At 37.1% G+C, this 20,788-nt stretch overlaps 6 protein-coding genes and 3 pseudogenes across 6 annotated transcripts; 1 reads left to right on the top strand and 8 right to left on the bottom strand.

The window, feature by feature from the left end:
• Nucleotides 1-473: 473 nt before the first annotated feature.
• LOC104749938 (glutathione S-transferase U4) lies at nucleotides 474-2,782 on the bottom strand. Its single transcript, XM_010471650.3, has 2 exons — nucleotides 1,070-2,782; nucleotides 474-970 (listed from the first exon to the last, which is right to left on the bottom strand). Exons 1-2 carry the CDS (start codon nucleotides 1,388-1,390, stop codon nucleotides 617-619), a joined length of 675 nt encoding a protein of 224 aa, XP_010469952.2. The 5' UTR covers nucleotides 1,391-2,782; the 3' UTR covers nucleotides 474-616.
• Nucleotides 2,375-2,710, bottom strand: LOC109129449 (glutathione S-transferase U3 pseudogene; annotated as a pseudogene).
• A 401-nt stretch (nucleotides 2,783-3,183) lies between the features above and the next one.
• LOC104749937 (glutathione S-transferase U2-like) lies at nucleotides 3,184-4,167 on the bottom strand. Its single transcript, XM_010471648.3, has 2 exons — nucleotides 3,738-4,167; nucleotides 3,184-3,607 (listed from the first exon to the last, which is right to left on the bottom strand). The coding sequence occupies exons 1-2, from the start codon at nucleotides 4,056-4,058 to the stop codon at nucleotides 3,254-3,256; spliced, it is 675 nt and encodes a 224-aa protein (XP_010469950.1). The 5' UTR covers nucleotides 4,059-4,167; the 3' UTR covers nucleotides 3,184-3,253.
• Nucleotides 4,168-4,256: 89 nt separating this feature from the next.
• On the bottom strand, nucleotides 4,257-5,263 carry LOC104749936 (glutathione S-transferase U1). The gene is made up of 2 exons (XM_010471647.3): nucleotides 4,848-5,263; nucleotides 4,257-4,757 (listed from the first exon to the last, which is right to left on the bottom strand). The coding sequence occupies exons 1-2, from the start codon at nucleotides 5,166-5,168 to the stop codon at nucleotides 4,404-4,406; spliced, it is 675 nt and encodes a 224-aa protein (XP_010469949.1). The 5' UTR covers nucleotides 5,169-5,263; the 3' UTR covers nucleotides 4,257-4,403.
• Nucleotides 5,264-5,721: 458 nt separating this feature from the next.
• LOC147925148 (heat stress transcription factor A-4a-like) lies at nucleotides 5,722-6,153 on the bottom strand. The gene has a single exon (XM_087492504.1). It carries the CDS (start codon nucleotides 6,151-6,153, stop codon nucleotides 5,722-5,724), a length of 432 nt encoding a protein of 143 aa, XP_087348630.1.
• A 1,946-nt stretch (nucleotides 6,154-8,099) lies between these two features.
• On the bottom strand, nucleotides 8,100-8,969 carry LOC104749932 (17.6 kDa class I heat shock protein 2). The gene has a single exon (XM_010471646.3). The coding sequence runs from the start codon at nucleotides 8,762-8,764 to the stop codon at nucleotides 8,291-8,293; it is 474 nt and encodes a 157-aa protein (XP_010469948.1). The 5' UTR covers nucleotides 8,765-8,969; the 3' UTR covers nucleotides 8,100-8,290.
• Nucleotides 8,970-9,936: 967 nt separating this feature from the next.
• On the top strand, nucleotides 9,937-13,819 carry LOC104749931 (uncharacterized). Its single transcript, XM_010471645.3, has 3 exons — nucleotides 9,937-10,329; nucleotides 10,859-13,220; nucleotides 13,324-13,819. The coding sequence occupies exons 2-3, from the start codon at nucleotides 10,947-10,949 to the stop codon at nucleotides 13,627-13,629; spliced, it is 2,580 nt and encodes an 859-aa protein (XP_010469947.1). The 5' UTR covers nucleotides 9,937-10,329; nucleotides 10,859-10,946; the 3' UTR covers nucleotides 13,630-13,819.
• A 2,453-nt stretch (nucleotides 13,820-16,272) lies between these two features.
• Nucleotides 16,273-17,589, bottom strand: LOC104753422 (putative F-box/kelch-repeat protein At2g29780 pseudogene; annotated as a pseudogene).
• Nucleotides 17,590-18,631: 1,042 nt separating this feature from the next.
• LOC104753421 (putative F-box/kelch-repeat protein At2g29780) lies at nucleotides 18,632-20,412 on the bottom strand (annotated as a pseudogene).
• Nucleotides 20,413-20,788: the final 376 nt, after the last annotated feature.

Genomic DNA, 20,788 nt, shown 5'->3' with positions numbered 1-20,788 from the left:
GTTGATTTGGTTTCCAATTTATTTTGCTTATAGAAATTAGTCAAGTGAATAACCTGTTTGGTTTGGTTCAGATCTCGGTTTCTTTTGGTTGAAACTTTTTTTGTCGAAACTAATTATTTTTTTTTGGTTTTGACAGTTAAAATCTGGTAAAACTGGTTAATTCAGTTAAATCAAGTCGGAAAAAATGCTTCAGTGTAAATTTGCTTTAGCTTTGGTTAAGAAAAATCAGTTAACAGATTGGTTCGACAAACCGAACATGATTAAAAAATCCTGCCGAATTGAATTGATTTCAAAAAACAGGTAACCGATTGGTTAGACCCACACGCCACACCCACACATGTGATGTCCGTACGTGGTAGTTTTCACTGTTTAGACAACTTTTTGCGTGTCGAAACTGGAAACCAATTCCCAAACTAACTTCTAAGATTTGTAAGAAACTGAATAATACAACATTCAAATATATAACATTCATATATAGTAATTAATATGATATTAGAATTTAGTAAAAGAAATGATTACGTTATTCATACATTTTTTATTTAACGAGATTATACAAACATGAAACATATAGTTAACATCTATCGATCGATTGAAGAGTATAGTTGATTTCTATTAATTAGGCTGATTTGATCCGTTCTGCAACTTTCTTCATGTGCTCAATCTGTTTCTCTCTGGGAGAAATACATTCCCTCACAATCTCATTTTCTTTCATATTCTTGATCCATCTGTTCAGTTCTGGAAACTTTTCTTCCGGAATCATATCAATTCCCATACCTTCCCAACTTCGAGCTATACAAAACGGAATCATACTTCCTGCGACCAAGTCCAAGAATCCGATCGTCTTGCCGCCGAAGAAATCTTTTCCGGTGACTTCCTTCTCAAGAAAAGTAAAGAGTTCTCGAGCCTCCTCGATTGCAACCTCTATTCCCTTCTCTGCTTTTATCACATCCTTGAACGCTCCTGGTCCGACCTACAAGAATATATGAAAACCGTTTCATCACAACGTTTCATCACAAAAGTACTAAGAATTTCTAGAAATCACCTAAGCAAATTGATATATAAGGTTTACCTGTTCATCAACGAACTTGGCCCAAAATAAAGCCATGGCTTTCTCGTAAGGATCTTGAGGAAGAATTGGATTTTGCTTCCATGTTTGGTCGATATATTCGAGGATCAGATGTGACTCGGGTATGTGTTTACCGTTGTGGATAAAAACCGGAACCTTCTTGTAAACCGGATTTAGCTGGAGAAGCAAAGGGCTCTTGTTCACTATATCTTGCTCCAAGTACTCATATGGCACGCCTTTGAGTTTGAGAGCCATCTCGACTCTACGAGTAAAAGGACTTGCCCAAAAACCTAGAAGCTTCACATCCTCTCCAATATCTGCCATTGCACCTCTCTCTCTCTCTCACTCTCTAACTTTTTGTTTTGTTTTGTTAATGTAACTCTATATTCTTCTTTGACTAGTTTATGTGGTTTTGTAACTGTTGTTCTCGTGAATTATTATTGATCGGTTCACGTATGCAGTTTATATGGTTCTGTTCTCTAGGCGTTACATCCTTCCTTTTTTGACTAGAGTAGTTTTGTTTTTGTGGTTCCGTTCTCGTGTTTGACTAATATATGAAGAAAATACCATTTTGCCTTCTCTTAGTGAATATCGCTGCTTGTATCCAATGAACCGTGAACACGTTGTCATCTCTCCATAAATTCAAATATACTACTTTTCTTTTTCCTCAAACAATACCAACTTTGTAAATAATAATAATAATACTCAACGTTCGAGAAATTTCTCCTTTTTGTTTGATTTTATTCTGTCTTAGATATACGTTTCTAGTTATATCCAAAAATTAATTTATTTACTATTCTTGCAAATACCTTTTCTTTCCTTGAGAAAGTTTCTTTATATTTTTCTGTCATTCTTTTAAGTATTAGTTTTCCTTTCGGTCTCTGTTTCTACTAGACTTGAGAACTCTGTTTCTTTACCTTTGGAAGTTGGAGAAATAATTATATAGGTCTTTTATTCTTACAATAGTAATTATTGAATATAATTCATTTTTGTATTATTTTTTCTGTTTACATTTTTTCCAAAACTATTCTGATATACTGTACTTTTTTTTTTTTTTTGACATGCATCGTGACCAATATACTTCTTAACTATCATTATAATTTAACTAAATATTCGCGACAATATTGATCATTATAATTTTACATGCAAATACAATGGAAATGGTTATTACGGAGAGGTGTGGCTTCATTACCAATGGGAATAAGAATCTTGATTTCACTATTTAACTTGTGGTAACAGTTAGTTCTAACTGTTTATCATATCGTTTCTAGAAATTACCTATGCAATTAGTTAATAAAGGAATTAATTTTAAGAATTTACTTGTTCATCGACGAATTTGGCCCAGAATCGAGCCATGGCTCTGTCGTACGGGTTCTCCGGTAGAATTGGATTGTTTGTCCATGTTTGGTCGATGTATTCAAGGATGAGATGTGACTCGAGTAGTACATTACCATTGTGGACCAAAACAGGCACTTTTTTGTAAATTGGGTTGAGTTCAAGTAGCAAAGGGCTCTTGACGACCAAATAGTTTTCGTCCAAGTAATCGTATGGCACGCCTTTGAGTTTGAGAGCCATCTCGACTCTACGACTGAATGGGCTTGCCCACGATCCTATAAGCTTCACACCCTCTTCTTTCTCGGCCATTGAATCAATCTCTTTCCCGCTGTTTTTTTTTTTTTTTTCCTATTTAACTCTTTATACTCGTTATACTCCAACGTAAATTATGCTTTGATTATAAAGGCAAAAGGAAAAGAAAAAGGTAAAGGAAAACGGAAAAAAAGTCTTTTTAGGCCCCTTTGACTCCAATAGTTAAGCATACTTTTCCAAGAGTTGTGAGGAACACTTAATTACAAGTACAACGTATGTATCATCCAAGGACTTCTCGAATATATATTCACGTCATCTATGACGTCACTTTCAATAATAGTTACATTATGTTCCACGATTAATCAAGAAACGTTTAAAACATTGTTGTTCTTTGTTGAATACTACGGCACGAGGCAAATGAATGGTCAAGAAAGCAAAGAAGGAGACAATTTAGCAAAATAATTAATTAAGAGGGATAGGAAACAAATTGTTCTAATACCATATTAGTTTAACATAAGCACCAAAAGAAATGTGTTAAATATCTGGACTCCATTGAAACAAATTAACTCAGGAGAACAGAGTTATGATGTTGTCATTAATTTAGGAAGACTTAACTCTCTCTATAATTTTGTTCATTCGCTCAATATGTTTTGCTTTTGGAGGTATACACTCCCTCACAATCTCAACTTCACTTAACTTATTGATCCATCTGTTTAATTCTGGAAACGTCTCCATTGGAATCATATCAATTCCCATACATTCCCAAGCCCGAGCCAGACAAAACGGGATCATACTTCCCGCAACCATGTCCAAGAATCCAATCGTCTTGCCGCCGAAGAAATCTTTTCCAGTAACTTCTTTTTCAAGAAACGTAATCAGTTCTCGGATCTCTTCAATAGCAACATCTATCCCCTTCTCTGCTTTTACTAGAGGCATGAACCCAACTGGTAGGATCTGTAAGTTAGATCAAGCTATAAGAAAAAAAAATACTTTATTCTACAAATAGTCCTAATAAGTCAATAAGTGTTAGTATCACTTAATATGCAATCAATATTATAAAACTTACTTTAATTAGTTAGATTACCTGTTCATCGACGAACTTGGCCCAGAATCGAGCAATGGCTTTGTCGTATGGATCTCGAGGAAGAATTGGATTATTACTCCATGTTTGGTCAATGTATTCGAGGATCACATGTGACTCGGACAATATCTTATCATTGTGGACAAGAACCGGAACCTTCTTGTGAATCGGATTTAGTTCAAGAAGCAAAGTGCTCTTTTGGGGTAAGTCTTCTTCCAAGTACTCGTATGGTACGCCTTTGAGTTTGAGAGCCATCTCGACCCTACGACTGAAAGGGCTTATCCAAAACCCTAGAAGCTTCACACTCTCTTCTTTCTTCGCCATTAGATCTCTCTCTCTCTCTCTCCCTTTTTGGTTTTTATTATCTCACACCGTTGTTCATCTCACTTTAGTTTTCTGGTTCGTTCGCTGTTTTACTAATATAATTATGTCTCTTTATAAATCAAGTCATTGCTGCACCACTTTAGTTATTTTATTCTTATTTCGTTCCTTTGCGAGTTATTTATTTTAATGTAGTGCTAATACTTTCAAAGATTAAATATGATTATTGAGTAAATAATTCTATTATACAGTACTACATGAAATATGTTACAGTAAAGCTTTTAAGATATCAATTTTCATACATAATGTCTATAAAAAAAACAATGCAAGCATGATGTTGTCTTTAATTTAGGTAGACATTATTTTGTCTGCAATTTTGGTCATTCGCTCAACTTGTTTATCTCTTGGAGGAATACATTCCCTCACGGCCTCAACGTCCTTCAAATTCTTGATCCATCTGTTTAACTCTGGGAACGTGTCCTCTGGAATCATATCAATTCCCAAACCTTCCCAAAGCCGAGCTAGACAAAATGGGATCATACTTCCTGCGACCATGTCCAAGAATCCGACCGTCTTGCCGCCGAAGAAATCTTTTCCAGTGACTTCCTTCTCAAGAAACATAAGCATTGCTTGAGTCTCTCCAATAGCAACTTCTCTTCCCTTCTCTGCTTTCACCAGGGACCTGAACCCTAGTGTAAGAATCTGCAAGTTAAGAACAATCTATAAGCAAAAGAACTATAGGATCCTGATTTTAAATATTTTATCACTTAACCCGCAAATCAATATATATACCTGCTCATCGATGAACTTGGCCCAGAACCGAGCCATGGCTTTCTCGTAAGGATCTTGAGGAAGAATCGGATTGTTCTTCCATGTCTGATCGATGTATTCGAGAATCAGATGTGACTCGGGTAATACTTTATCATTGTGGACAAGAACCGGAACTTTCTTGTGAAGCGGGTTTAGCTCAAGAAGCAAAGGGGTCTTGTTTGGCAAGTCTTCCTCCAAGTACTCGTAAGGTACGCCTTTGAGTTTGAGAGCCATCTCGACTCTACGACTAAAAGGGCTTCCCCAAAACCCTAGAAGCTTCACAGTCTCTTCTTTCTTCGTCATAATTGGATCAACTCCTCTGTTTCTAAAGTTATCTAACTCCTCTGTTTTTTCTCTTCTTGTTTCGTTGCCTTGATTGAGTATTAATTTAACGATATATAAATGAGGTTATGGCTAATAAAATACTAATTAATAAAGAAGACCAATTTGCTTTCTCTTGGTATCCAAGAATATCTTGATGATCAAACCAGACAGTGATTAATTTTTAAAATTTTAAGGTATGAACGTCATTGCTAACGTCATCTCTCTTCACAAGATACATAGATGTTCTCATATCAGTGGAAGTGAAAAACAATTAATTTCGTATATTACCAATTGTTTATTTTTCTTCATCCTTAATCAAAACCAGATAAAACAAAGTACTTTACTAACTCCACGGACATATCACCTATCCTTGTTAAGTAAATTGTTCATACAACTTTTAAATTTTTTAAAAAAGGGATTCAATCATACAAACATATAGTAAACATCTCTATCAGAGAGAGTAGTAGTAATACTAGGTTTATTAAAAAATATATATTTATTTGTAGTTTTGACTAGGAATTGAATTCAGTAGTTAGTACGGGATGGTACGGTTCTTCATAATCTTCTTTCTCTGTTTCCTCCTAACCATGATTTGCTTTAGCCGCTCTTTCCCTTTTGTAATGTTTCGTTTATGACCTCTTTCGCGTTTATGTATGTTCCAAACACTATAAGGTATATCTCTCACGAAGTTATCGTTTGCGAATTCCCATGGGTCAGTGGCAACTACCCTAAAGCCGTATCGGTCAAGCAACTTGACAAAGAGTACGAAATTTTGACCAAAGCCGATATCGTCGTAGCCATACCCAAGGAATTTTGGTATAACCTCTCTCGAAAGTTCAGTCTGGTTCCAGATGATGAAACTCTTGCCACTCTCGCTCCACGAGAACGTTGAATCACACGAAGGATCATTAACCATGTCATGCGTATTTCTAACTAGAGCATGACAGTAGGGATCGTTTTCCATCTTTTAAAAAAACCCTAAAAAGAAATTGGAAAATAGTAACGCGATGTTGATGATGTTTTTGGGCGAACGAACCATTAAAATAGCTAATGCGTTTATTTATATAGAGAAAATTTTAGATCAGTTCAGAGCTTTTCACCGATGTGGGATATAATAACTTTGCTAAATTTGGGCTTCGTGTATGGGCCTTTACCTTTTTGAATTTTTGAGTGTATTAATTAGACAAATCTCTTCTTTGTTGGGTGTTCTAATCTAATTATTCAATTTTATTAAGATACATTACTACAGATCCAACAGAGGTTTTAATGTGGGGTTTTAAGGGAAAAATGATAGAAAAATAAATCAAAAAATGGAAAAAAATTGAAGAGCTCCTCTTATATACTTTCACATAAGAAAGACTCTGACCTGTCCCTAAATTGTTGGTTCAATTTAATGGAGAACAATTTTTTTTGGGCCGGATTGTGTTCTTTTTTTCCTCTCCCTCTCTCTCTCTCTTTGTCGCGAATCTCTCAATCGGATGAGATGGGATCGGTTGGAATCGTAGGAGATTGGAATCGGAGGAGGAGATTGAATCGATTCTCAATTGGCAGTTATTTAACTACCACCGGAGGAAATATACAAGATACAAAGAGAAGATGGGTGCTCCGTTAGTGTGTGACGGGCATTCTCGTCCTGTCATCGATGTGGCTTATAGTCCGATGACTCCAGATGGATTCTTTCTCATTAGCGCAAGCAAAGGTATGATCAAGCCGTTTCTACATTGGCTGTTTCAAGATGAGGTTCTCTTTCAAGTCTTTGAGTGAATGCCACTTGTCCTTTTTCTACTTCTTTTCTTTGTTAAGAAGATAGAAAATGTGCAATAGTAGTAGAGTCTGCTTGGAATTTGTCTGCTTGGTGTATGCGTAAGATTATTTGCTGTGAAGTCTTTTATTACACGCGGTTAACGTATATAAGATACAGAGAGAGAAGTTGTAGATGTTATGTTGGTTAAGGGCTGCTTATTACCTTTCTGTTTAAGTGTTTTCCAATTTGATGCGGTTTGTAAGAATCTCATAGCATGAATATGATGCAGTACTGGTTTTAATGCTTCTAGCTTTCTGCTCTTTCTCTTAAAATGTTTTGCTAATTTATTGGGCCATCAGGAAGCTAATAAGTAGTAATGATAAAATGATGCAGTACTATTCAACAAGCTATCCTCAGGGATGTTCTGACACCAAGATTGGTGGTATAGAGACACAAAAGTTTTTCCTAAACTGTTTATGCCTTTTGTTGGGCTGCTTCGAGGGAAAGAAATTTGAGAGCATACTATCAGAGTATGGAATGAAGCTTGTGCCTTGTCTTCTAGATCAGGTATCTTTCACCATTTTTTATTGAATAGGGAGTGATGGCACGCTTTACATGAATTTCTCTTGCAGTTATATAGTTATGCACTTATGCTAGAAGCCTAGAATTCATTTTTTCATATTGAATTTACTGACTCTCTACTCATAATTTTGGTTCTGTAGCTTCTGCTCAATTGCTGCTGCTATGATTATAACATATCCAAATACATTTAATCTTGACAGATAGTATATATATAATACCCTTGTTTTCATCTCAGTACTTACATTCGTCAGAGATGCTGTTGATTTGATGTCTTTCTTCTTGTTGTGTTAAGAGAATTTTAGGTGTTGTCATTCTACCTGTTCTCATTCTACCTGTTCAACATCTACTATCACCCAAATTAATTTGGTTTGATTAAAAATATTTGGGCAAAATTTAAAAAATATAATTAAACATCTCCTTTTTTTCATGAATTTAACATCTCTTTTATTATGTTTTAATGTTTTCTATATATAAAATTTTATAAAATATAATAATATTATAAACATATATCTTAAATGCAATAATTTCATATTTTTATTTAATTTTTTTGTTATGAAAAAAAAGACTCAAAATAAAAACCACCATTGAGAAAAAACTTTTAATTAACAATCCCAAAATTTTTAATCATCTCAAACTACAAAATATTAAACAATTTAAGAGCCCTTAAAATATATACTCCCAATTGGATTGCCCTTAGATAGACACACTTACACACACCCAAGCAAAAACAGAGAACAACGAACACAGATCAGAAAACTCAAAATCATAGCTATGCTCAGCCAGTGATCTGAATAGACCTGACATCAGCCTTCTTGGTCTCAGCCTTGGGGACAGTAACAGTCAAAACACCATTCTCCATCGCAGCCTTAACCTGATCCATCTTGACATTCTCAGGCAACCTAAACCTCCTCGAAAACTGTCCGCTCGACCTCTCCACGCTGTGCCACGTGTCGTTTTTGTCTTCCTTCTCCACGTGTCTCTCTCCGCTGATCTTCAGAACAGTGTTATCTTCCTCGATCTCGACCTTCACTTCTTCTTTCTTCAGTCCAGGCAAGTCGGCTTTGAACACGTGAGCTTCCGGTGTCTCTCTCCAGTCCACACGTGCGTTAACGATCGCTGAGGTGTCTCGAGAAAGCGAAGAAGATGATAATGATGTTAGGTCTCTGAACGGATCCCATGCGCCGAGTGGGAAAGGATCGAAGAAGTTGCTGCTTCGTCTGTTGTTGAAGAAGCTTGGAATCATCGACATTTTTTTTTCTGAAGAGAGAATCTGATTCGATCGGTTTCGTTTGCTTTTGAGAAACTTAGTTTTTTTTTTTTTTCCGACTTCTGATGAGAAGAAACAGAGGATTTGTGTATCTATTTAAAGGCACGAGCAGAGATATATCTCGAGCTTCTTCTTGAATTTTACGGGAATACAGAAATATCTAGAGGATGTGAATGGAGAAATATCTAGGTGTATCTAGAAAATTCTCGCAGGTATTGTTAAAAAGGTCATCTGTTTATGGGCCTTAATGGGCTTTAAATCTGTCCACAACGGGCTCGTCCTATGTTACTTAAAATTCGTCATAATAACATGCGTTAATTTGGTTTTTACAGACTACTAGAAAGTCTAGAGACGAGATCTAAGCTTAAAGCTATTCGGAATTTTTTATACATAAGAATGTAATTATGTAAATATATTATGAAGACTGAAAGTCTAGGTTTTATATAAAGTAAAAAATCCCAAAAACATGGTTCCATTTCCATATTAAGCAAAGAGGCTTATAGTATGAAGATACTGAGAAGTGAGAACTTGATCTAACGGAGACCGTGACACGAAGCTAAAAGAGTAATTCATACGCACCTCAAAGAAAAAGAAAAAAAGAAAAAAAGGATACATGGACAAACATGGAAATCTACGGATCATCCGACCGGACATGTAACCTAAAAAATTATTTCCAAATAGTAGTTACATTTCTAATCAATTATGGCTAAATTTATAACATAATTTCCATATTGTATAACCTGAAGCATTTAAGGCTGCCTGAGGTATATGGACCATGGGCTTTAAAAAGGCAACTGAATTTATTATATATTCTGTGCCATAGGCCCATCTTAATTGTCAAGATCTCTTATATAATACTAAATAAGTATCATGTTTTGTGGCTAAATATATTTAATCCAACGGTGTATATTAAAACAGAGAGCTCCACTAAGTAGAAGAAGTACGGGTAACACAACAAGTAACAAAAGATGACGTAATTCCCGCGTTCATTACGGAATCTTGAACGTACGATTCTACCTACGATTCTACTAATACTATTACTTTCTCTACCCATACTACCCCCTTTGGCTTCTTGGCCCCATCACCATCTATCTATCTACTGTTTCTTTTTTTTTTTTTTTTTTAAACTAAATCCGTCGGCCACAAAACAAAACAAAAGTGATGTCTTTCTCTTTCTTCGTTTCTCGAAAGACTCGGGCGAGCACTGAGCAGAGAGAGAGAAAAATACTAAAACACACTCTCTCTCTCTCTCTCTCTACTTGTCACTCTCTCTATCTATTATTCTACACACAAATTAAACAAAGCTCCTAAAAAAAATCCTCTCTCTCTCTAGTTCTACCCTCTGTAGCTGATAGGGTCAGCTTCGTCGGCGCTATTTTTGCCTGATTTCACGGAGAAGCAGGATTTGAGATCTGACTTCTTCTTCTTCTTCTCCCCCCCTTTGTTTTTGTAATTATCCCTTTGCTGATCTGGGTTTTTCTTTCTCTTCTTACTCTCCTCCTATTCCATGGATGCTTCGTCGTCGTCGGCGCACTGATTCCGTCGAGGTACACTTTCGATTTTCTTTTTTTTTTTTTTTTTTTTTTTTTTAAAGCTCTCTTTTTTAATTAGCTATCCGTACACTACTGCTAATAATGTTTAATTCCATTTTCCCCTAAATATGAAGAAATTTTTTGATGTGTGTTTCGTGTTAAATGTTGTACCTTGGGCCTCTCTGTACACTCTCACTCACTTCACTTCTAGTTTCTTAATCTTCTCTGTTGAAGTTGTTCTTAAGGTAAACAAAAAAAAAGTCACATTGACAAGAATGTGATTTTAGTTTTTGCTTTTCTCTCTCTCTCTCTCTCTCTCTCTCAGCTTTATCTTGTAAAGATTCTTGTTAGATCTCGTGGATTCTTATGAATCTTAAAGTCATGAAGCTGTATCTATCTAATAGTCTTAGCCTTTTTTGTTGTTGATTCCATTTCCAAATGTTAAAGATTCTTTACTGGATTTTATTATTACCTTGTATGTGTCTTTGTGTGTGTGTGTGTGGATAACTAAGTAACTAAAACAGTTTTAATTGTCTCTCTACAGAAAACACTCAAGATTGTTTCTAGCATTGTAAGCTTTTGTTTGTAGAATGAGAGGCTAAGGGAGTATCTAAAGTGAAAACGTTACTGCGATGGAGTGTCGTATGGAGCTGAAGAAGGGTTCATCTGATCGACCTCCTTTTGTAGCTGCTGAGAAGAAAGTGTTGGCTAAGGAAAGCTCAAAGTCGTTTACACCAGATAAGTTCAGAGACGACAAACGCGGCTTGTCTTACTCCGATTTCCACCGTGAGATCACGAAAAAAGTCGAAGACGTCTGTCCTAAACGCTTGGAGAATCGTCTCAAGTCACGGATAGGTAGAACTGCCTCTGGAGAAAGAGATCTTGTGAAGTACAAGTCTTATGTTCCGAGTTATATCAAGAAATGTGATAAACATGAAGACAAGGATGTTAAAGCTGCTGCTACTGGTGGCATTGGTACACTGGACTTAAGAAATAGGCAGTCAGGTGATAAACAAGTGGATAAGCATACGAGGTCTTCCTTGTCTAACACAAGCACGTCGTCTTCACTCTGGAGTGATGAATCATCCACTGACTCCAGCAGAGGTTTGGGTGCTTCTCCTTTTCGTAAAAGAGTCAATCACCCTCCGTTGGAGTATTATCTCTTGTCATCTAAGCCTGGAGATAATTTTCAAGACTTGGATCCACCTCGAGATAATGGTGTTCTGTCCCAGAGTCATAGTTTTTTGCCAGGAAATATCACTGACAGACAAAGAGGTTGTTCCACTAGAAGAGATGGGCAGATTCATCAAATCCCTCGTGGTGCAACTGCATTCCAACCGGCTGAGAAGAAAGATTCTGATTTCAAGATTGCTGCTCCAAAAACCAGAACGTTCTTGAGTCCATCAAAGCCAGATAGTCCTTCTTGCACAAGGATAATATCAAGGAACCTAGCCGAGGATTTTAAGAAGAAAGGAGAGAAGATGGAGGAGAGGATCCGAAATCCTCGTGTTCACGATTTGTTTGGTAAAGAAAAGCCTGCTGCTGTGTTTATACCAGGAATTGTTACTCAGAAACAGATTATTGGTTTGTCCAAGTTCTATGATTCAAAAGTGTTGCTGGCTGAGCGAGTGGCAGAAACAAAGGGCTTCTCAGAAAAGTTGGCGTATGGGAAAGGTGCAGTCTTGGACTCTGGACGTGAATCTGATGGAAGCAAGCCGTTCTTAAAGCGTATCAGCTTCTTGAGTTCAGAAAGATCATGTTCAGCTCCACGATCAAGAAAAGGTGAATCTAGTCCCTCTAGGAGCAGGACTCTAGATAGAAGGTCAACAGAAACATTACCCAAACAGTCAGATCAGAAACCAGCGAAAGCTGTTGCAGAAAGAGCAAGGAGCATTTCACCGTTTCGCAGACTCAGCTTCAGCATTGGCAAGTCCAGCAAAAACTCCAACACCGAAGATGCTCAGACTCTTCCCCACTTAAGCGCAGCACTTATTTCATCACGAGCTGGTTTAGACAATCCATCTGCTGCCTCTTCTTTCAGTGACAGCTCTTCTTTTGATAAAACCAGTGCAGTAAACAGAGGCAGGTCTAGTCCGTTGAGAAGGTTACTCGATCCTTTAATAAGACCAAAATCAAGCCACTCATGTAGATCTCCTGAGCCATCACAAAAGGATGCACCTTCAAGTCACCAAAAGCATGTACTTTACGACAGTCAACCATCTTCATCCCTTCTGTCGAGAACTGGGAAAAATTCAACTGTTCAGGCTCTATTTCGTGTGACGTCTAAGAATGATCAACCACTCTTCACATTTGCGGTTGAAAAGGAACAAAGTATTACAGCAGCCACAATAAGAAAACAGACTCCCCCGGAAAAGGAAGACTATGGACACAAGTATACGTTTTTCACTGTTCAGGAAGTACAGAAGAAAAATGGGAAATGGATGAACCACGGCAGGAAGATGCAAAACCAAGAGTACACATCCAACATTGTCGCTCAGATGAGAGTCTCTGGTTCTAAGCCTCTGATTTTCGCAGGAGAAAGTGATGCCCATAACCTCACAACCAGAGAATTTGTACTCTTCGCATCTGAATCGCAGCGGACTAACGAGCTAGCTGCCATGGTGATCAAGATCCCAAAAATTGATGACACTGGCTCAGCAAAAGACACCACACTTGGAGATTACTTTGCAGATGTTAACGCAACAGTGGTACTTCCAAGTGGGATTCACAGTCTCCCACACAAAGGAGGGCCTTCATCGCTTATCCAACGATGGAAATCAGGTGGATCATGCGACTGTGGAGGCTGGGACATTGGCTGCAACCTTAGAATCCTCACAAATCAACATAATAATAAACCCCCAAACCCTTCTCCCTCCACTTCAGATGCCTTCAAGCTCTTCTTTCAGGTATATATAACATCAACAAAACTGTGAATACTATAACATCATGGGTAGCTTTTACTTACTTTCGACTGAGCTATGGAAACTCATTAATGTGAATGTTTTGCAGGGAGGATTACAAGATAGTAACAACCAACCGTTCTTGAGTTTTACTCCATACAGAGAAGGTGTTTACGCAGTTGAGTACAATACATCACTTTCACTCTTGCAAGCATTCTCCATTTGTATAGCGGTTAACGAGGGACGGAATCTGTCAAAGACCACAGAAGAAACGAATGCTTCATGTGTAGACAACAAAGCTAATGGAGAGATTCAAAACGAGAGGTTGAAGTCATTTTCAGGTCCTATTGAAGCCGAGGCTCCGGCTAGGTATCTCTCACACCACCCACCATTGTCTCCTGTGGGAAGGGTTTAGTTGTTTCTTCCAAAATAAATCTGGCTATATATATATGTATGTTTTATATATATATATATATATATATATCTCTTTTTTAGTCTCTGATGATGGGGTTCGTATGTAATTACGGCGTGGAAGTAGATTACGTTAAATAGAAATTTGTGAAACTTGTTTTAAGCAAATAAAAACACTCTTATTGTTTTACCTATATTATGGTCTTTCTTCTACAGTTCCAGAGTATCGGTGATTGCCTTCGTTTAACTCGTCTGTGTTAGTTTTGTCTAGTGTTCATTAAGTCACTTTGTTTTGCTTCGTCTCTAAACCAAAATTCATATAGTCATATATATATGATAGCAGAAAACTTAAAACAGAATGATAGTGCAACTGCCCAAATACCCAAAATGTAGCTCAACTTTGTATAAAGGCTAAAAAAAAGTGCCCGGACTCTACACATTGTGCACAATGAATAAGAAGGAAGAGTTATTTTCTAATGTATCAGATGACATTTTCTGAGTGACTTTGCTTCATAGTTGCTCTCATGTAAACGAGCTGCGCCTCTTTACCTGCAAGTTTATGAAAGCATAAATAAGACTTGAGTTTCAAGAAAATATCATAATTCATCATCAATACTACATTACTCAACAAATATTAACATACCTGCAAACGAGTCATCAAACCGTAACAGTTCGAGAAATATCAATGGAAGGCCAGTTGAATGATGAATGCACATGTGAGGTTGACTACATTTTCGTTTCTAAGGTTCGCATGTTCAGGTAATCTCTCAATGTTTGTCTCTGTTTTACCTTATTCGATTACAGAGAGATTGAAATCGAATAGTTACGAACCTGAGATGTCACAGGTAGTGCAGATCAATGATGACGAAGAAAATGAACATACCTATTTGGTTTGGGATCTGTTAGGTCGTTTTCTTCTTTCTTGTTGTGTAAACTTAATCCTTTGTAGAGATAGCTTACAAATATATTGCTGATCAAACCACCATTCACATTCAGATGAAAATTGTAGTCTGTCTAATCAATCCATAATCGAAAGCTGTGTTTTATGTAGGAAATTGGGAGAAGGTCCAAGAGAAACCGTTATCTATGGTGTCAGCTTGGCTTCAACGTAAACTGTTATCTTTGACGAATCTGCTACGTACTTCTCCAAGATCAGTGTTACCAGACATACAGACCAGGCTCATTCTGAGGATCTGGATCATACATCAGTTGGTCAGCTACAAAATGTGGATCCACCTGCTGAATCATCTCATAATCAGTTTGATGTAAGTCCTACAATTCTTAAAGCAAAATACAGTTTCTGTAAAACACTACATGTACGTTGTTTAAAGCTTGGTGATTCTGAACCAACTGATGAAAATACAGTAGAAACAGTTTGTTCGGATGCCAAGGGAACAATTCAAGAGAAGCAAGAGGTGAGCCATTATCCTTTTCCAAAGTTACAATATAATACTCTGTATATACTTAACCTAGAGTGTATAATTCTTCTTGTGCTTAACATTGAACATGAAACTATCAGGGATCTGACGACCTCAGAGAGTCCATCAATCCATTGGATGTAGAACTTAGAAACAATCAAACCGATGGAATCAATTGATGAAATGGTAGGCTAAGAGCTGAGCTTGAGATAATTGCCTTGGATGAAATCAAATTGTTTTCTTTTGATAGTCAAGTGAGACTCTTACAAGCTTTTGGTTCCAAATTTTACAAGGAACACTATCTAATTCTCTTTCCTTTGTTCTCCAAGTCACTTTGGTTTATAATCAAACACCAAATATATAGCTGCAGGGACCAATCTTACAGTGTTAATATCCGTACAAAAAAGCAGCGAAATGAATGAATGATAAAATGATAGGAACTTTATGTTTCATACAAAAGTATAGCGAGAGAATGTGTTGGTTTCTTGTGTGTGATTGGCTTCCTTAGAGCCCACGGAAACTGAGGAGATCATCTTGAACATTTCTGTTTTCTTCGGCTATATATCTTCATGTGCCTTGTATATATAAATGGTGATTTTGTGTTTACTGTAAGTAAAAACAAAGAGGACAAAAATATCTTCTAAGCTAGGGACTTTATATTTTGTCACCTGTATATTGCTTCATCACCAGTTTACCCATAAAGACAAAAGTGTCGACTAAATCACTTTGTTTTGCTTCATCTCTAAACCATAAATTCATATTTGCTCATATAGTCATATATATGATAGCAGATTAGGTTTCGTTAAATCTGATTGTGATTACTTAATTACTGAAGAATGATATATGTCACAAAACAGAAAGAAGCAGAAACTAGTTAAACCAAAGTTGCATTCCAACAAGTCTCGTAAGAACTTCAGTAGAAAGAGAAAGAGTGGCCAACTCTACACAAGGCCTATTCTGTTAAGAGTGATCACATATTTGCACGAAGGTTGAGAAGGAAGACGAGTTACTCTTTAAGGTGTCAGATAAAAGAGCTTATGCACCACTTTTTGCTTCATATTTGCTCTCATATCAACAAGCTGGTAGCTAAAAACAGTAGATGTAATAAAAGATCCTTGTTCACCTGCAAATCCATGAAAGCCTAATTAAGATTTGAGGTTACAGAAAATGCATGTCATAATATCATTATCAATATAGTCCATGCACATCAAAGACCAACATACCTTAAACTGCAAGAAATAATCCCACAGATCATCAAAACGTAACAGAGCGAGAAAGATCAATGGAAGTCGCGTTCATGGATCTAAGCACATGCGATCTTGATACCGTTCCCTGAATCTCCCCTCCTTCAAGTCTTTTTAAGACGATCTCTATGCACCAAACATCTTTAAATCCAAAGCGGTTGTAAGTATTGCCCAAAATCACCAACTTCCCACAAACGTTGGCCATTTGACAGTAATAATAATTGAGCCTAGGCAAACCAGATACATCGCTCACAGGTCTCCAAAACAACTCATTCGGATCATATACCATTAGTTCTAGATCTCTGGAAACAGAATAAGGATCAATACTACACAACAAATCCTCAACCACACAAGACGACGGGTGCCAATATCTCTTCAATTGACTTTCGAGTCCCCATGACTGCCATGTACCTTGTCTTGGTTCATAAGCCAAACAACACTGAGGATCCAACATGTAAATCTTTTCTTGCATCACCAAATATGTCATAAACGCTCCTCCTTCCATACTAGAGTTGTGCTCGTATGGACCAGCAACACTAGTCCAAGTCCCAGTCTCTACATCGAACATCTCGATCCAATTATCATCTATCTGTTCGCACCCTCCGATCACGTAAATCTTTCTGTCGATAACTCCAGCGGCTGCGGATCTGCGAGCCCTCTGCATTCCCGGGAGCGAGCGACACTTGTGAAATCTGCAATCGATGACAAACACGTTCGATGTGGGCTGATCTGGTTCATCGCATCCACCGATCACATAAATCTCGTATCCGATTGTAACCACAACAGATTTAGGCTTCATGACACTCATGGGAGGAACTGAACTGATTTCGCTTAATCGTAAAGACTTCTTTCTTGGAGCGTTACGGTTGAGAATGAACCAGCTCGGGTTGAAACTAACAAGAGGGAACTTGATCAAAGCGTAAAGAACAGGTTCGGTGAGGCCGAGTTCCAAGCGCCTTTGGTAGAGTCTCGGCGAAGAGATGACGCGACGAAAGGCTCTGGAGAAGAGAGATAGCTTCGGGTAATGACATCTCGGGACGAGTAAGAGGATGCTTTCGGCGATATCTTCTGGGATGTGTCGAGTAACAACGGGAAGAAGATTCTCTACTTCTTCTTCTTCTTCTTTAATCGGTTTCTCGTTTTGATTCTCTTCTTCTTCTTGCGGGTTCTTGTGGAGTTCTTCGGGATTCTTGTTTGGATCCCCGCCGTTAGAACCGTCGTCGAAAGTTTCAGAGGTTGAAGCCATCGTCGTGTGAAGTCTTCAGCAGCAACGAGTTAACTGAAAGGGAGACTAAAATTCGATTTGTGAAAGAAGCTATTACGCTGTGTATTGTTTATTTTTCTTGCTAAAGAGTTACGTTTGTGTATTTATAATGAAACCATATTATGAAGCTTCGTTTTTTTAAATAAAAAAGGTCCATCATAAATATAAAAAGAAGCCAAAATGATACGGTAAATAAATCACCTTTTTGTTCTAAATTTCTAATACATTATCAATTAACAATTAACTTTCCAGAATGTGTTATTTCTCTACTTACTCATATTTTGGCTATTTTACAGAGATGTATATAAAGATTTATTTAAATAAAAAATTGATTAAAAAAAATCACTTTAAAATTTGCATATGATTTTTTTTTTCTTCAGAAAAGTTTGTTTCCTTATTATTTTCAACAAGTTTGTGTTTCAAATGGCGTACTCAAATGCTTTGTATTCTTAATTCTTAAACATATTTGTATATATATTTATCATCTGCCTTGTAGAAGAAGTTAAATATAAAGGTAGTTTTGTCTTTACAAGGTAAAATATGAGGGTAAAATTTTTATTTTATTTTAACTAAGCTGAGGACTTTGAATTTCTTCATTATAGTTAGTTACCCCTAAAGACACTAAATCACTTCGTGTTTGCTTCATCTCTAGACCATAATTGTGATTACTTAATAACTGAAGAATGATATATGCCACAAAAGAGAAAAAAATGCAGAAACTAGTTAAACCAAAGTTTCATTTTAAGAAGTCTCGTAAGAACTTCGGTACAAAGAGAAAGAGTGGCCAACTCTACACAAGGCCTATTCTGTTAAGAGTGATCACATTTTTGCACGAAGGTTAAGTAGGAAGACGAGTTACACTTTACGGTGTCAGATAAAACAGCTTCTGCACCACTTTTTGCTTCATTTTTGCTCTCAAATCAACAGTAGATGTATTAAAAAGACCCTTCTTCACCTGCAAATCCATGAAAGCCGAATAAGACTTGGGGTTGCAGAAAATGTCATAATATCATTGTCAATATAGTCCATGCATCAAAAGAGAAACATACCTTGAACCGCAAGAAACCATCCCATAGATCATCAAACCGTAACAGAGCAGCAAAGATTAATAGAAGGCGAGGTCGCGGAGATAAGCACAGTCGCCTTTGAATCGACCTTCCCCCAAATCTCACCTCCTTCACGTCTTTCTAACGTGATCTCTATGCACCAAATATCATTGTACGTGGTGTTTGAATTGCCCAAAACCATCAGCTTCCCACCCACATTCGCCATTTGACACACAGAGTTTCTGAGGTCAGGTAAACCATCTAAACCCTTCACATGACTCCAAACCATTTCAACTGGATCAAATACCACTACTGGATGTTTAAGAACACAAATGCTATACAAGAGATCCTCAATCACACAAGACGGGTTGCTCCAAAAATTCATCAGCTTAGATGATCCATGAACGCAGGACTGCCATGTACCTTGTCTTGGTTCGTAGACCAAAACACAGAGAGCATCCATAATGTAAATCCTATTCTGCATCACCACAGATGTCAAAAACTCTCCTCCTGGCAAATTAGAATTGTAGTGGGCTGGATCAGGCACAGTCCTCCATTAGAGGCGGAAGCAAAAGCACTCCTGGCAGCACTTCAACAAACATGGATTAGAGACTTAACCAATGTCGTATTTGAAGGAGATAATGAAACTCTTACTAAGATCATTCATAAAAATTTATTTGATATATCTATTATCGGAATCGTTCAAGATATTGATTACTGGATTTCATGCTTTCCATCATGCTATGTTGTTTATTCACCAAGAAACTGCAACTATGTTGCTCATTATTTAGCTAAATATGGTTGTAACTCTAATATTTTCTACTCAGGATGTTTCTCACCATCCTTTTGGTTATCAAAACATTTGTGTAATGACTTTTCTGATTCGTTAATATAATTCATTTTTGTTGAAAAAAAAAAAAAAGTTAACCCTTAGAGGTGAACCCAATAATTGTCCAATTATAATTCTACCAAACTATACTATATTTGGTTTTGGTTTACATTAATGATTCTCTTAAACCAAATTAGATGTTTTGCATCATATTTAAAATTACCTCCCTCATCATTACCAAAAAAAAAAAATTACGTCCCTCATCTCTATTTCGTCTAATATAATAGGAGGTTTTTAATTTTAACATTGTGGACCTCGGGTATAAATAAATGTTCAACATTATGGGCTTTATCTACATCGAACATTTCGATCCAACCATCATATGCATGACGCTTCTCCTCGCAACCTCCGATGACATAAATCTTTCTGTCAATGACTCCGGCGGCTGCACGGTAGCGAGCCCTGCGAATACTCGGGAGATAGTCACACGTGTGGAATCTACAGTCGATGACAAACACGGACGATACAGGGTGATCTAACCCGATCCAACCACCGATCACATACATCTTGTATCCAATTGAGACCACAGAAGATCCAGGATTCATAGGAGGAAGCGAAGTTATTTTGATCATTCTTGGAACGTTGCAAGTGAGAATGTACCAGCTCGGCTTGTAACTAACAGGAGGGAATCGGATCGAAGCGCAAAGAACCGGTTCAGTGAGGCCGAGTTGCAAGCGCCTTTGGTAGAGTCCCGGCGAAGAGATGACGCAACGGAAGGCTCTGGAGATGAGAGATAGCCTCGGGTAATGACATCTCCGGACGAGTGCGACGGTTCTTGCGATGAGTAACTCTGGGATTTGTCGAGGAGGAATCGGAGCAAGATTCACTTCTACTTCTTGAGGATTCTTGTATGGATCTCCGCCATTGGAGCCGCCGGAAAGTTCAGAGATTACAACCATCGCCGTGTGACGTTATAGCAGCAACGAATTAACTGAAAGTGATGAGACTAATTCAATTCTTTTTCTTTCTAAAATGATGTTGTTGTTGTGTATAGTATTTATATTAAGGAAACCAAATTGTCAATTCACGAAATATATATATCACACTCATTGCACGCATTCAAAAACTTCATTTTTAAAAAATGTTATAACATTTTCTTTTGTTCCAAAAAGATAATTTGTATAAAATATTTAAGTCTCGTTATACAGAGCAGTGCCAAAAAATGGTCTCGTTATACTGTACAGAGAGTATCATAATTTACTAAAAATGTGTTCATTTTGCTTACTTTTTATTTTCACGTCTTTTGGTTATAAAACAAAAATTCAGGTAATTATTTATATAGAAAATTTCTCCAAAACCAGT

This window comes from Camelina sativa, chromosome 16 (genome assembly GCF_030686135.1).
Source record: "Camelina sativa cultivar CO46 ecotype springtype chromosome 16, ASM3068613v1".
NCBI lineage: Eukaryota > Viridiplantae > Streptophyta > Magnoliopsida > Brassicales > Brassicaceae > Camelina > Camelina sativa.
Note: the sequence above shows the minus strand (reverse complement) of the source record. Positions and strands in the feature narration are given on the sequence as shown.

What these genes read in the sequence shown, in the direction of transcription:
- LOC104749938 (XM_010471650.3), bottom strand. Translation starts at nt 1,390, where the DNA reads ATGGCAGATATTGGAGAGGATGTGAAGCTTCTAGGTTTTTGGGCAAGT. An exon ending in CCAAGTTCGTTGATGAACAG is followed by an intron (nt 971 to 1,069) that starts GTAAACCTTATA and finishes ATATTCTTGTAG; the next exon opens with GTCGGACCAGGAGCGTTCAA.
- LOC104749937 (XM_010471648.3), bottom strand. Translation starts at nt 4,058, where the DNA reads ATGGCGAAGAAAGAAGAGAGTGTGAAGCTTCTAGGGTTTTGGATAAGC. An exon ending in CCAAGTTCGTCGATGAACAG is followed by an intron (nt 3,608 to 3,737) that starts GTAATCTAACTA and finishes TCTAACTTACAG; the next exon opens with ATCCTACCAGTTGGGTTCAT.
- LOC104749936 (XM_010471647.3), bottom strand. Translation starts at nt 5,168, where the DNA reads ATGACGAAGAAAGAAGAGACTGTGAAGCTTCTAGGGTTTTGGGGAAGC. An exon ending in CCAAGTTCATCGATGAGCAG is followed by an intron (nt 4,758 to 4,847) that starts GTATATATATTG and finishes CTTAACTTGCAG; the next exon opens with ATTCTTACACTAGGGTTCAG.
- LOC147925148 (XM_087492504.1), bottom strand. Translation starts at nt 6,153, where the DNA reads ATGGAAAACGATCCCTACTGTCATGCTCTAGTTAGAAATACGCATGAC.
- LOC104749932 (XM_010471646.3), bottom strand. Translation starts at nt 8,764, where the DNA reads ATGTCGATGATTCCAAGCTTCTTCAACAACAGACGAAGCAGCAACTTC.
- LOC104749931 (XM_010471645.3), top strand. Translation starts at nt 10,947, where the DNA reads ATGGAGTGTCGTATGGAGCTGAAGAAGGGTTCATCTGATCGACCTCCT. An exon ending in CCTTCAAGCTCTTCTTTCAG is followed by an intron (nt 13,221 to 13,323) that starts GTATATATAACA and finishes AATGTTTTGCAG; the next exon opens with GGAGGATTACAAGATAGTAA.